This window comes from Phyllostomus discolor, chromosome 1, assembly GCF_004126475.2.
Source record: "Phyllostomus discolor isolate MPI-MPIP mPhyDis1 chromosome 1, mPhyDis1.pri.v3, whole genome shotgun sequence".
Taxonomy (NCBI): domain Eukaryota; kingdom Metazoa; phylum Chordata; class Mammalia; order Chiroptera; family Phyllostomidae; genus Phyllostomus; species Phyllostomus discolor.
In genome coordinates, this window is record NC_040903.2 from 29,377,615 (window position 1) to 29,390,800 (window position 13,186).

A 13,186-nucleotide genomic window follows, 5' to 3' on the forward strand; every position below is an offset into this window, starting at 1 on the left:
CAGATTGGTTGTTAGGAGTGTGCTCTAGGGAGGCTGAGAGTATGGCGGCGTGACCTTCTGCCAGCGCTGGGGAGATTAGGAGTGTGACGCCTGGGTCCCCTCTGCCATCTCCGCAGCCACCAAGAGAGGAGATGGCCTTATACAGGACGGACCTGTGGAAGACCCTCTGACCTAAGGGCATAATCCTCATAGCATACATTGGCGATCCACACGGTTCTTGAGAATGCTGTAACATCAAACACATTGCCAGCCTCGGGACAAGTTTGTGGTTATTTGTCACCATAGCCAGAGGACATTGATAGCTAACGCTTTTTGAAAACTGGCTGTGTGCCAGCACCCTGCCTGCTTTACATGTTCTTTACTGTTTAACCTAACATCATGCCTGTCACGTAGCACTAGTTGGTGTCTCTACCATTATAGATTTCTGCTTTATTTATTTAATAAGCACTGGTAAGATACTCATAATCTCTTAAGTGCTTTACAAACATTAATTTATTTAATATTGTCATCTCCATTATGTATTTAGCTTATCCTCCCTCTTTACCTCAAGGAGGCAAATGGCCACCAGACACTTTTACTATTTCTCACTGGTGCTTTTTGTGTCCCATGATGCATTTGAGGTGAATGTAATTCCGTGATGCTTTCTATAACCTAGGTTTACGTACCGAGTTCTTCAGGGATCCCTGTTTCCATCTCCGCTTCTGAGGGCTAAGCACTTCGACAGACTGACTCCAGAGGAGAGGGCTGAAGCCTTCAAGAAGTGGAGGGGAGCGGGAAAGGCGGATCAGGTGACAACTACATGTGCTGACCACCCAGCTGCCAAGTCAAGACCCATGTGTGGCCCCGCTCTCATTGGAATGACGTCAGCAACTCCTGGTGCTGCCAAGCGAGGGAGCGCCTCTGTGTGCGAGACCGCGTTGGACTTGCACTGCTCTGAAACCAAGACCTCAGGGATGGCCGAGCCCTCGAAAGAGTAAAGAAGCAGGACGCCCTCCTTGTAGCTGCATGTATTCCTTCAGTGTGGAGAGACCCTTCGAAGAGGCACCTCCACCAAGCAGGAGTGACTTGGGCCTGTCCCTCAGGGTCATGAACATTTTACTTCCTTGAGAAAGCCAGTGCAATAGCCTTCATTGTACGTGTGACATTTGACCTGGACAGAGTTCAGGGGAGTAAAATATTTAATTCACAATCAAATGCTTTTATGAAACACTGGGGATTTTGTAAAAGCATTTTATTGTCTTCGACATATAAATGTTTTCAAGGAGATTCACTTGAGATATATTTATTTTACTGTGAGAGCTCAGATTCCAGAGAAATGCTTTAAATAAGCAGACTCCAATCTGATTTTTTTTTAATTCAGAAAAAAACAAAGTAGTTTTAGATTGGTTAGAATTCTGAGAATTCTACATGGAAAAAAAAAATGTTATAAAAGGTTGATTTCCGGGGGAAAAAAATTCCAAGAGCCTTTTAAACAACAATGTACCTAAAATACGATAACAATGATACTATTTAAAAATGGTATTATTAATAGCTTTTCATTTTTTAAGAGAAGATGGTTTAGGTCTTCTGGCTGAGGACCTCTGCTTGTTTCAGCATTCTCCTGAGCTGGGAAGGGGCGGGGGCTGGGGTGGGGGTGGGAGGCGGGATGCCCGGGCTCCCGCAGGGAATGGAGCCAGCTTCAGGCAAAGGAAGCCCCTTCTTAAGGTCCACCTGTGTGTGGACATCAACTGGGAAACTGAAGCTGTGGGTGAGTCAGGCAGACACAGCTGAGCCTGTAGCCCATTTGGCAATGTCCTGTATTCTCAAAGTGGCAACAGCGTGATCGGAATGAGACAATCAGTGTCAAACAATCTTCAAGAGACCACTTGAGGGTTTCTCGTCCTTACCAGCCATACAGCTTTTCAGGTGTTGGAACATCTAAAAAGGAGATATGAATTGAGGCTAATATAGGGGGTTCTCAGAAGGAGTCCATGAGGTTCTTAGGAGAATTTGGTTTTTAACACATTTTAGAACAGGCATATCTGTATATAGCAGGTTAACTGCTGTTACCAGTCCTATATGCTGGTTTTGGTTGGAACAAAGAAATAATTTATCCCAAGTAAGGCCGGGTGTTATTATAAGATCATGTACTCTTGTTCTTTTAAAATTCTGTATCTGTTCATTTGAAAATTGTCAAAATTGCTGCCAGTCACCCGGTATTTCCTTCATGAAATCTCCATGCCATTGCTCCGTTCTTATTGTCCTAATGACTATTAAACTCTGAATATTATTCTCAGGGCTTTATCTCCTACCTGCTGCCCACTGTCCTGGTCTGATGTTTATGGAGCCTTCTGATATGAGTGCAAATATTCTTCTACATAGACTTTCCAGAACTTGCAAAATATCACAGAGCTAATGGAAGTTGCTTCCACTTCCTTATTGTTTTTTTTTAAATAAACTGTTTCATAAATAATGTGCACTGTTGTCACTCTTCTAGACATTCACAGAATCCAGCTGTAAGTGGTTCCAGAACTTAGAGGGGAAATTCCAAAGTACACCTTTTACCAGAATAGTGTTTTGGCTTTTTCTTGTGTGGAACAATTAGTGATGTTATTTCCTCTGTTATCCTCATAGTAGCTGGCGTGCATTTCCTGAGATCATCATCTTCTGATAAATAAACATTTAGAGAGAGTTTTACTAGTAAATAAAAGGTTAGAATCTAAGGAGGACAGGAATGAGCCATACAGACTAAGATAAACCATTAAGTATCTGCACACTGGAGCAGATGAAACTCTTGAGTGCTCGTGCTATGGGGCCGCAATCTCTCAACCGTGATTCCAGAAACCCAAGTACTCTGAAAACTGAAAAATCTTTTATAAATTAGGCACAACTCAATGCCCTCAACAGAGGTGATGCTATTTATACACTTAAAATAATGTTCCTATATTTGCTACAAAAATTGTATTACTGGATGTTAAAGTATATTTTTTTAACTTTGAGATATTCTGGGTTCTTTTTTAAAATGTATGTTTTTTAGAGAGGGGGGAAGGGAGGAGGAAGGGAAGAGAGACATTGGTTGCCTCTTGCATGCCCCCAACCAAGGAAGGACCTGGGCTGAAACCCAGGCAAGTGTCCTGACCAGGAATTGAACCAGTAACCTTAGGTTTTTGGGACAACGCCCAACCCACTGAGCCACACCAGTCAGGCAAATTCTGGGTTCTTAAACACACCTGGTCTTCAGGTGAAAAAGAACTTGGATCTGTATTAAGCCTTTAAATGGTCTCACTTACAAATAAATAACTCCTACACAAGTTACCCAAGCTGCTGTGAGTGAACGGCTACATTTTGGTATTCAGCACATTTCACTGAATTTTAAGAGACTTAGAGTATGATGTCATTGCTACTGGTAGCCAAGAAAAATTGATTCATATACATTTTGGGATGTCATTTTACCCCCAAAGACTTAATGAAAGAATTAGATGCCCTGGCCTCTGCAGCGCAGTCGGCTGGAGCATCACCCTGTAGACCAAAAGGTCACAGTTTGATTCCCACTCAGAGAACATATCCAGCTTTCGGGTTCAGTACCTGGTTGGGATGCGTACAAGATCGATGTTTCTCTGTCACATCAATGTTTCTCTTACCTCCTTCCTCTCTTTCTAAAATGCAATGAAAAAATGTCCTTGGGTGAAGATGTTAAAAAAAATTAAAATAGTCCTGGCTGGTATAGCTCAGTAGATTGAGGGTAGGCTGTGAACCAAAGGATGGCCTGTTCGATTCCCAGTCAGGGCGCGAGCCTGGGACTCGGGCCAGTTCCCCTGTGGTGGCCACGTGAAAGGCAACCGCACACTGGTGTTTCACTCTCTTCCTTCCCCTCTCTCTAAAAATAAATAAGTAAAATACTTAAAAAAATAAAATATTTTTTAAAATAACAATAAAATAAATAAAATAAAAGAAGTGGATCAGTTTCCTAAAGTGTATTCTAGAAAGTAAAGCTCCTTACACTCTTACCAGGCCTTAAATCTTCATTGGACACTCAACGGGCAATGTGAGAGTACTAGCAACCTCTAACTTCAGGCTAACTGAAGATTGATCTGTCATCTAAAAAGTAAGAGAGCATGTTTCCATGACAGAGATAAGACAAGAAAGTTTTGATTGGTGGGAAGCTGGGCCGCCTGCTATCACATTGGGAGACACAGTTTTCTGGGACTTCTTATTCATGCTCCATATACATAAAAAAAGATTATACCAGTTTATTTGTATTAATGGTTATTTAAAATAAGTACAATATGTACATTTCACTGAACGTTAAGTTGAGCAAGACTAAAAGTTGTTACACTAAGTATGCACCTACAACTATAACAAACTGACATAGGTTCTTAAGCGTCCATACAGTTGTGACCAAAATTCAATGACTGCATTTCACATTCTCATCAGGTTACTACAAACCGCAGAACAAAAGATAAATAACATGGGAAGTGTCAAGACAACTTTTTGAATTTCAAATATGTGTGCAGATAGAAAAGAGTACAAAAATACGCGTCTAAACCCACAGGCAGTCTGCGTGGAGTGCTGAGGCACTGCCGGTGCTGGTGGAGGTGAGTACGGAATCCTGCTTCTTCCAAAGGCCTTTGGGTGTGGCAGCAATGGGTGCCTGACTAACTAATTCAATTAAGTGCAGGAGATGATTTGTGTGTTGAAGCTTTTTCATGTGGAAAATACTTGAACCACTGATGACTTCAGAAACTGATGTGGGGAAAGTGGCCTGGTGCTTAAAAGCATCTTCAAAACTTTGTTTTAATTGTCAGTAGAAGAAATGGCAACACCAGCTATTAAAACCCTCTCAGGGAAAATTACAAAGTGTTATGCAGAGTTTTTCTGTACTTTGAGATATATTTCGGTACTGGTATGGACGAGCTGGAAACTACTTCACTGAGAGTCGGGTGCACTCTAATCCTTTGTAATTGCATCTCTCTGGTGTAAAGCCAGTTCTCCTCTGGCAAACTGTAATCTCAAATGCATTGTCACACAGGCAGAACAAAATAAAAATATTGCCCATGGATATTTTCCTCGCTGTTGCAATCTCAGCTGGCCGGCCGACATACACTGAACAAAGCCCAGCTACCCAAAAATGGTTCTATGGAGACTCCCCTGCCAAACGCCAACCATGGCTTACATTCAGAACGGGCAATCGCAAGGCCAGTGCTAACACCGATGTCTGCAGGGCTTCCTGGTCAATGGGTCTTGCTTTTGCAGCGACCTACAGGGGCACCACCTCTGCCTGTCTTTCATAGTGCTCACAACTTTGCAAACTTTAGAAGAGTAATAGTAAATAACTTAAGCATGTGCACCATCTTGGCTTTTAATAAATCAAAAGCAAGTCAGCCACCAATGTTAATACTGAAAGTTGCCGCTATGCTACTGTGCTTGAGAAGCGAGCTGGCAAAGGTTGGTCAGCCTGGATCCCAACGTCCTTTCTGTGACTGGTGAGAGGGAGCGCCCTAACTCGTTCCCCCGGTGCCAGCAGTGGCCTGACTCTCCAGAGGTAACCATTTTGCGCTACAGTCAAGGTTAGGCTGACAAAACAACAAAATCGGCCTCCTTTTTTAAAAAGACTTGCATTGAACTTGAAAGAAGGGAAACATAAAGCTGGAAAATAAAGCTGAAGAACGTTAGACCGAAACAAACATGAAAATGCACAGTAGGCTGCAAGCGTCCCCGCCCATGGGGAGGGCTGCTCCCCACAGCCACGGCCATTTCCTCTGAGTGTCGCTGGCAAAGTCTCCAGTCACCTTTGGAGTTAGTTTAGGAGAAAGGTGTGAATGTATATTTGTCTCTCGATCCATTCGAGGAAGTACGACACATTGCTATAAACTCCTGGCCCCAGGACTTTGGAAAAGCAGACGGAGCCCCAGGAAGTTAAACCAAATAATGTCCACTGTCCTCCAGGCTGTTCACAGACGAGAGGTCCACCGCTGTCACCCTGTAATGAATGGCAGTGGACGTTAGTCACTGGTATTTCAGAGCCCTAATGACGCCCACGTTGTCCTGAGGGTACAATAGAGCCAAACCCAGCTTAACCAACTATGGAAAATTTCAACAAAGCTTTTATTGTCAACCCGTGGGGGGAACATGCTTTTCACTACTTAAATGGGACTTCCAAATGGACAGTTGAAACATCTTTAAAAGGAGAGGAATGGTTTGGGAAATGATTCTATTCCTCCTTTCTGTGAAATCAGAAGACATTTTTAGTCAGTTCCCATGCTTATCAAAATATGTCATAATTTTTTTTAAAGTATCAGAATCAAGTCTCTATAATTTCATTCTTTAATTTTGATCCATTTTACAAATATACAAAGAATCCAAAATGGAACAAAGATTTTTTTTCCATAAGAAACACTAGAAAAGTATTCTAAAATAACTTACTCTTTTCAAGATTCTTGCTATGTGAATGAATGCATTAAATAAAACATACTTAGGGACCACGCATTATACCTCTTAATAGTTTCTAGAATCTTTTCAATTAGCATGCTTGAATGGGAAATACCACATAAGATTTATATGTATTTATTTATAACCTACATTTTATTTCATATGCATAAAGATTTTCACTCTTGATATTTAAGTCTTATTTGAGTTTTATTCTGTTCTTTGGCCACATATAATTAACCTTAAGACATTATGACTTTATCAAGTTTCTATTTGCTACCTGTGAAAAGATCAGAGGAGGCTAGGGGGCATATCCTGCAGCGCCTCCGAAGAGGAGGACTGACACACCTCAGAAAATCAGGGTGTGACTGTGGTGGAGACTCACAGATCCTCCTTGCCCAGCAAGAGTGTCCAACTTAGAAGTACATCTACGGTCATTCCCACTTGGAAATGTTGGAGAACAATCGTAGTCCTGTTTACTGATGCTTCTCTGAACACTTTCCCTGTATTAGCTCCTTTAATCCTCCCCAAATCCGTATGTTGATCATAATAATGTAATATAATTAGTACTCTAGTTTAGAGATAATAAAAACGAAGCACAGCAGCTTTACAACTGGCTTACCGGCAGGGCTAGGATTTCGACGCAGGCAGTCTAGCACCGGGTGTGCAGCCCTGCAACTACGAGACTACCTGCTTCTTAGAAACGGGAGTGAATACAACTGGGATGTTGAAGCAGAGCTGAATTTTTTATTGTGCTGGGTGCCTTTGTGGAGGCGGTGACCCTTATATCCGGGAATGACCAATGCCAGAGCCTAGGTCATGAGCCTGGACCCTGCAAGGGGCTGAATAAATTATTCTGCTGAAAAGCCTAATGGAAAAAATGTAAGCAAAACTTACTGGAAGCATTTTATTAGACATATTCCACAATTTTTTAAATCTCCCCTTATGTAAAAGAAATACTGAGATGCTGACTGGTTTGGGTTGAGCTACTTGTTAACCAGACAGTGATCACAGTGGAACGTGTCTGCCAGTCCGCCCTGCCCCGCCAGAGCAGAAGTCCAGCCAGATGATTATTCAGCATCCACTCTTTGCAAGGTTTCGTGGTAAGGTCCACACAGGTGAAGGTACTATTTTTGGTCACTGAGGGGCAGGAGGCTGCTTTGGCAATAAGAACACCTTGACATGAAAGCAAAATCGAAGGACTATAAATAAAGGCATCTTCAAAGGAACAAATGATTACTTCCAGCTGGAGAGGAACAGAAAGTGACCCCCAGTGTGAGTTTGGAGGTGGGCTTAGCAAGGCAGTGGACATCTGTAAGGCAGAACACAAGAGGGGAAGAAGCAGCTGTTGCATACGGAATAGAGAATACAGATGAGGCATAATCTGTCCTCTTTCCCTCTTAGTAATATTAGGCTTTAGGCCAAAGTCAATGTTTGGCTTCAGTACTGATCCCAATGACTTCTAGACCTTTACAAAGGGACCCACAGCTTCCAATAATGAGAGGTTCTGGTGAACAGTCTTACTCCAGACCTAATAAAAAGTAGCTTTTGTTTGTTTTGTTTTATTTTCTACCTGGAGCTGTGTTGGAGAACCTCTGGTGTGCATCTGAGACACCCACAGGGCTGAACTCCCACTATTAAAGGGGCGGGCATGACTCGGTTCCTACCAGACATCAGGACGGGAGCATGCGCGTGCCCGTGTCTGTGCACAGCCTTCAGCTCTCTTTCGCCAGTCACCCTTCTGCCCCTCCCCTGGCAGGGACCGAGCGAGGAAGAGACACTCCTTTTTGGTAGACCTCCAAATCACGCTGCAGAAACGGATTCACACTAGTCATTGCTACTAGGAGAACCCTACTCTACCACCTTTCGTGCTGGGTGATATTGGGTAAATAACTGCTCTGGTCCTTTCCTAGATTTGTAAACTAGGAAAAGTAATGATACTGCCACAGCAGGTAATTGTAAGGATTAAATGAAAGACTATAAAGTATTTGGAAGAGATCCCACAATGCAATAAGCACCAAATGATAGACATTAATATTAATATAGTTACTGTTCACTGAGTAAATATGCCAGACATCACCCACGCATATATGAAAGAGGAGAGCTTTCACATACATTAATTCAGTCCTCAAAACATCCTGCAAATTAGACTCAGTCCCACTGTACTCATGAAAAAACTTTCTAGAGAGGCTAGACAACTTCTCCAGTCACACTGTTCTTCCTGGCAGACGTGGAATCCAACCCAAACCTTTCAGGCTACAAATGCTACGTCCCAAGCCCCATGCCATTCAGACTCCAAACACACTTTCTTTCTCTTTTTGGCTTGGGAAGTCACACCCAGGACTCTTGCTTAGAAGGCAGGGATCCCTCCACCACTGTCCACCTCAGCGGGCAGACCTGTGGCCAAGGGGTGAAAGGGAAGGTGACCTCAGTGAATCACCTAGGGACTCGGCAGTCTGCCTCCCTCTTTCCCTGGACGACTAACTGTCTAAGGGATCACCACCAGGCCACTTCCAGTCCCCTGATTTGCCCACTCTGCAACAGGACCATCGGAAGTGTCATTTTATTATGTTAGCTTATGGTAATGACATTGTTGGAACTCTTCTTCAACTCAGAAATGTGTGTATGGTCGGGGGTAGGGGATGGGGAAAGGGCAATTGGTTCTACTTGCTTCATAGCCCTGACGTGTGACTGCTGTTCCCTCTCTGCTGTATGCTTCTTTGAGCACCTGCCCTTTTTCATCATTCCCTGGGAGCTGGTCTAGTGTAATATTCAATGAATATTTATTAAGTAAAAATAAAAATGCCTCCCTGAATTGCTTAGTCAGCATGGTCTATGAACTGTTGTGACCAGGAATCCTGAGTGTCTGAAGGTCACATTCAGTGGCATTTGAAGGCATGTTGACAATCGAGTGCAGGCCGGTGTGATCAGCCTCGGTGTGATCCTGAGACAGAGGTGGCTCTGTCACACCCCCTGGAAGCTGGGGTGTTGTGTGTGCTCTAATGCCTCCACCCTGATGGCTACAAACTTCCTTCGGTGTCTCCCTGCTTCCTGGAACTGCCTGGTTGGAGCCATGGTTACCACTTGCTCCTGTTAGAAACTCGTTTGTCTTAGTCACCAAAATGGTCCAATGAGATGGACCAGAAGAGCTGCTTTCCCTCCCGTCGCTGACTCCAGTGCTGCCCCCATGCGGTGGAAGAGAGAGCTGAGTGAGTGAAGGGCACGGAGGTTGTACAGGGAGTCACAGGGTGAATAAACATCTGCTAACAAATGATTTTCCAAAAAAAATCCTCCCAAAGGGCCACACAAGAATAATAGTGAGTTTCTACGGACGCATCACGGTTATTGCTGAAAAGAATCGCCTGAGTCAGCAGGGCACAACCTACCATGCACGAGTCGACTGTGCCGGACTCGTAGCCGGCGCATATCATCCGCGCAGTGATGGTCTTCATGTCAAAGTAGGACTGGCACTGCTCCAGGGAAATGACGCGGACTTCTCCCTCCTGCAGCTTGAAAGGCACTGGCGTCGTGAAAAAGAAGACATAAGATACGCAAGAGGGTAAATGGCTCAAAAATGAGGCCAGTCATGTATGAGAGCAGTCACATATTTTTATACCCCCAAAACCTTATTCCTTACTTAAAATGTCATTTCAAAGACAAGGCTTGTTTGGAATCAGAATTTTCTTATTAGAAGTGTCAATGGCAATCATCTAGTCAAACCCCTTTATTTTATTGAGAAAAGCGAGGTACAGAGTGGCTAAGTCACTTGGTTAGATAACGTGGCTCACACTTTTCCCCTCTTATTGTACATGCTGCAATAATAACAGCAGCCACCACAATGAAATGGAAAACAATGAAGCCACAGCTCTGCCCCAGATAGGAGGCAGCCAGCTCAGCGTCGGCTCCGCAGGTCAGTCCTGCTCCGCCACACACACCTGTGCATGCTAGCAGGAGGGGTCTGCCCTCTGTCTCCTTGGTTTAGAGAATGTGTCTCACCATGGGCTACAGTGGCCATTATTTGAGGTGAGAACCTTTAATCCTAGAGGACAGGACAGAGAGATGTTGAAAGGGACAAAATCATCCCTTAGGGTCAGAGAGGAATATGTGAATCCCCCATGTTGCTTGAAAGTTCTCAAAGAATAGCAAGGGACTCAAATCTTTAGTGGTTTTGCCACTCCACTAAACTATCCACCCTGTCCCCCTCTTGGATGGCGATGGTGAGGCGGTGTGTGTGTGAGGGTACCTTGTTGGGCAGAAGAGCCATGGCCGTACCCTTGATACGGAGCGGCCTTTAACGAAAAGGTCTCATAGATGAAATTCTTGTTCTAAACTCTAAGAGGTCTAGCAAAATGAGAGTCCCATTTGGGGCTGGGAGTAAGTAGTACACATTTTTAAATTTCTTTGTTTTATATGTTTAAGTCACTAGGGAGCCAAACTATTTTAATCAATTTAAGTAGGCAAATAGCAAATCGGTTTTCATTGTAGAACGACTTACAGGTTGTGTCACAAAAAGTCGACAAAACCAGTCGTCACCCAGGGTTGGAAATGTGAGTGCAGCCCGGCTGCGGGAGTGGAAGTGCCAACCGCTAGAGAGAGGTGCCCAGTGGGTTTGCCTGCAGAGAGCGCATATCATTGGCGGAGACAGTCCACGCAGGGATGACTGCCAGGTCTCACCTTGCATGGTAGCTCCAAAACATTGGTTCTGGCTCCCCAGAGAAAGGTTCTGAGGTGTGGACAAGCATTTTTGAGGTTGCTTCTGAGCAGATTTAAGTGCCTTATTGACATCTATCATTTGCATGGAGGGGAGACTGTGACACACACCTGCTTAGTATTTACCATCTGTGTCTGCACCTTTAGAAGTGACATGGGAGATCACTGCCAAAGGCAAGCAAGGAACGCAGGGTTTTTTGGTTACAAGCTGAAAGGAAAGTGCTGCTGATGACCCTGGCTTACTTTTGTTGCCCATGTGGCCCCAGCCTGTGATGTAGCAGTATGTGTCAGGTTCTAACGACTGCTCCGCGCTGGGCAGGCAGACCGGCCGGACGTAGCTGGTCTCGTTGATGTCTTCACTGAGCTCCACTATGCTGATGTCATAGTCCACCACCTCTCGACTGTAGCGAGGGTGCAGGATGATGGTCTTCACGAGGCGCGTCTGCATGAACGTCGATGGGTGGTCTAGATTGTTGATGCCAAACACCACCTTCCAAACTGCGGCACTCTCTCTCCTAAAATAACAATTCGAGAGCTTTTGGCATCTTAAACTCACTGGAGAGAAAACTCAGCTCCATGTGAGTGAAGATGGATAAGAAAGTCAAGAACTGGACCCTTGTTTTAGGTTGGGTTGCTGCAACAAATTACCATAGCCTGGATAGCTTAAACTCTAAGTATTTGTTTCTGACGGTTCTGGAGGCCAGAAGTCTGAGGTCAGGGCATCACCTGCTCGGCCTGCTGAAGGCCCTCTTTCTGGGTTCTAGTCGGCTTCTTCCTGTGGTGTCCTTGTGTGGTTAAAAGGGAGAGAGCAGGCTTTCTTCCTCTCCTTATCAGGACACTAATCCCACCATGGGGGTTCCACTCTCATAATCTAATTTACTTCCCAATGGCCCCTGCCTCCTAATACCATCCTATTGGGGGTTAGAGTTTCAACATATGACTTTTAGGGGGATGCAGCTATGGTCCACGAAAGCTATGGGTACTAAAATTTTACTGCCCTTAAAAAAGGAGACAGAAAATAAAAATAAAAGACTAGATCAGGGAAATAAGAGGAAAACAAGAAATTGTTTTGTTACTCTAAAAGAAAACTGAAAAGTATTTCAAGAAGGATGTAGTGACGAAATACTGGGGAGGATTCCAGTGAGTCAGAAACTGAAAATTCCCATCGAGCATGGCAAGACAGAAGTCACTAAAGACTCTGAGCCCTAGACAGTGTAGCTCAGTTGGTTGGGCATCGTCCCGCAAACTGAAAGGTCATGGGATTGATTCTCAGGGAGGGCACATGCCCGGGTTATGGGTTCTGTCCCCAGTCAGGGTGCCTGAGAAAGGCAACCCATTGATGTTTCTCTCCCTCCCTTTCTCCCCTCTTTTTGGAATCAATAAAAAAGAAAAAAATGTAAAAATTTTAATAAATGCCATTCGTTGTAGTGATGTTGAGGAGAGCACATTCCAAGTAGTTTGAGGAGAAAATGGAGGAGGTAAGCGTGGAGACGGTGACTGCAGTGACTTCAGGACTTTGACTGTGCATTGTAGCTGACAGGGGCAGTAGCTGAAGAAGGTTGTGGAGTCATGAGAAGGAGGTTTGAATTATGACATTAAGGCATGTTTGCTGAAGGGAATAATCCAGCCAGAAAAGGAGAAATGGATGATGCAAAATGGGATTTAAGGAGTAAAGTCAATGAAAAGATAAAAGGGGAAGTAATTGTCCTTAAATAAGATCAGGGACAGACTCCAGGAAAAGTAGGAGATGCAGCCATAGACATGAGTACTTTGTTGGAATTGGGGATGAGACAAGGTTAAAGGTATGATGGTGTCCGTCTTCTCCATGAAGTATGAGGTGAAATCAGTGGAGAGTAAAAGGAAAAGATGTCAAAGACTTGTCTTTAAGGGTAGAAAAGTGACCTTCCTGTGGGAATATATTAGAAGTGTCCCATATTGTTAGATGCCCATTTGGGATTCATGCTCATACAATTGACGTGAGCTCAGTGAGCAGTCGGGTGTGTGATATTCCCCAGCAACGGTCAGCCGGGGAACGTTCAGGTGCAGGGGCGGAGTGCATGGATGGACAGCT

At 44.1% G+C, this 13,186-nt stretch overlaps 2 protein-coding genes across 3 annotated transcripts in view; one reads left to right on the top strand and one right to left on the bottom strand.

The window, feature by feature from the left end:
• ATP10D (ATPase phospholipid transporting 10D (putative)) overlaps positions 1–2,898 on the top strand; it is an 80,379-nt gene extending 77,481 nt beyond the window's left edge. The window contains exon 23 of the mRNA XM_028507781.2: positions 656–2,898. Within this exon, the coding sequence (XP_028363582.1) occupies positions 656–977 (322 nt within the window). The 3' untranslated portion in view covers positions 978–2,898. The remainder of the gene's footprint in view (positions 1–655) is intronic.
• Positions 2,899–4,214: 1,316 nt separating this feature from the next.
• CORIN (corin, serine peptidase) overlaps positions 4,215–13,186 on the bottom strand; it is a 188,166-nt gene continuing 179,194 nt past the window's right edge. For both annotated transcript variants that reach the window (XM_028507033.2, XM_028507034.2), the window contains 3 exons: positions 11,359–11,630; positions 9,792–9,925; positions 4,215–5,959 (listed from right to left, as the gene is read on the bottom strand). In XM_028507033.2, the coding sequence (XP_028362834.1) occupies positions 5,777–5,959; positions 9,792–9,925; positions 11,359–11,630 (589 nt within the window). In that variant the 3' untranslated portion in view covers positions 4,215–5,776. The remainder of the gene's footprint in view (positions 5,960–9,791; positions 9,926–11,358; positions 11,631–13,186) is intronic.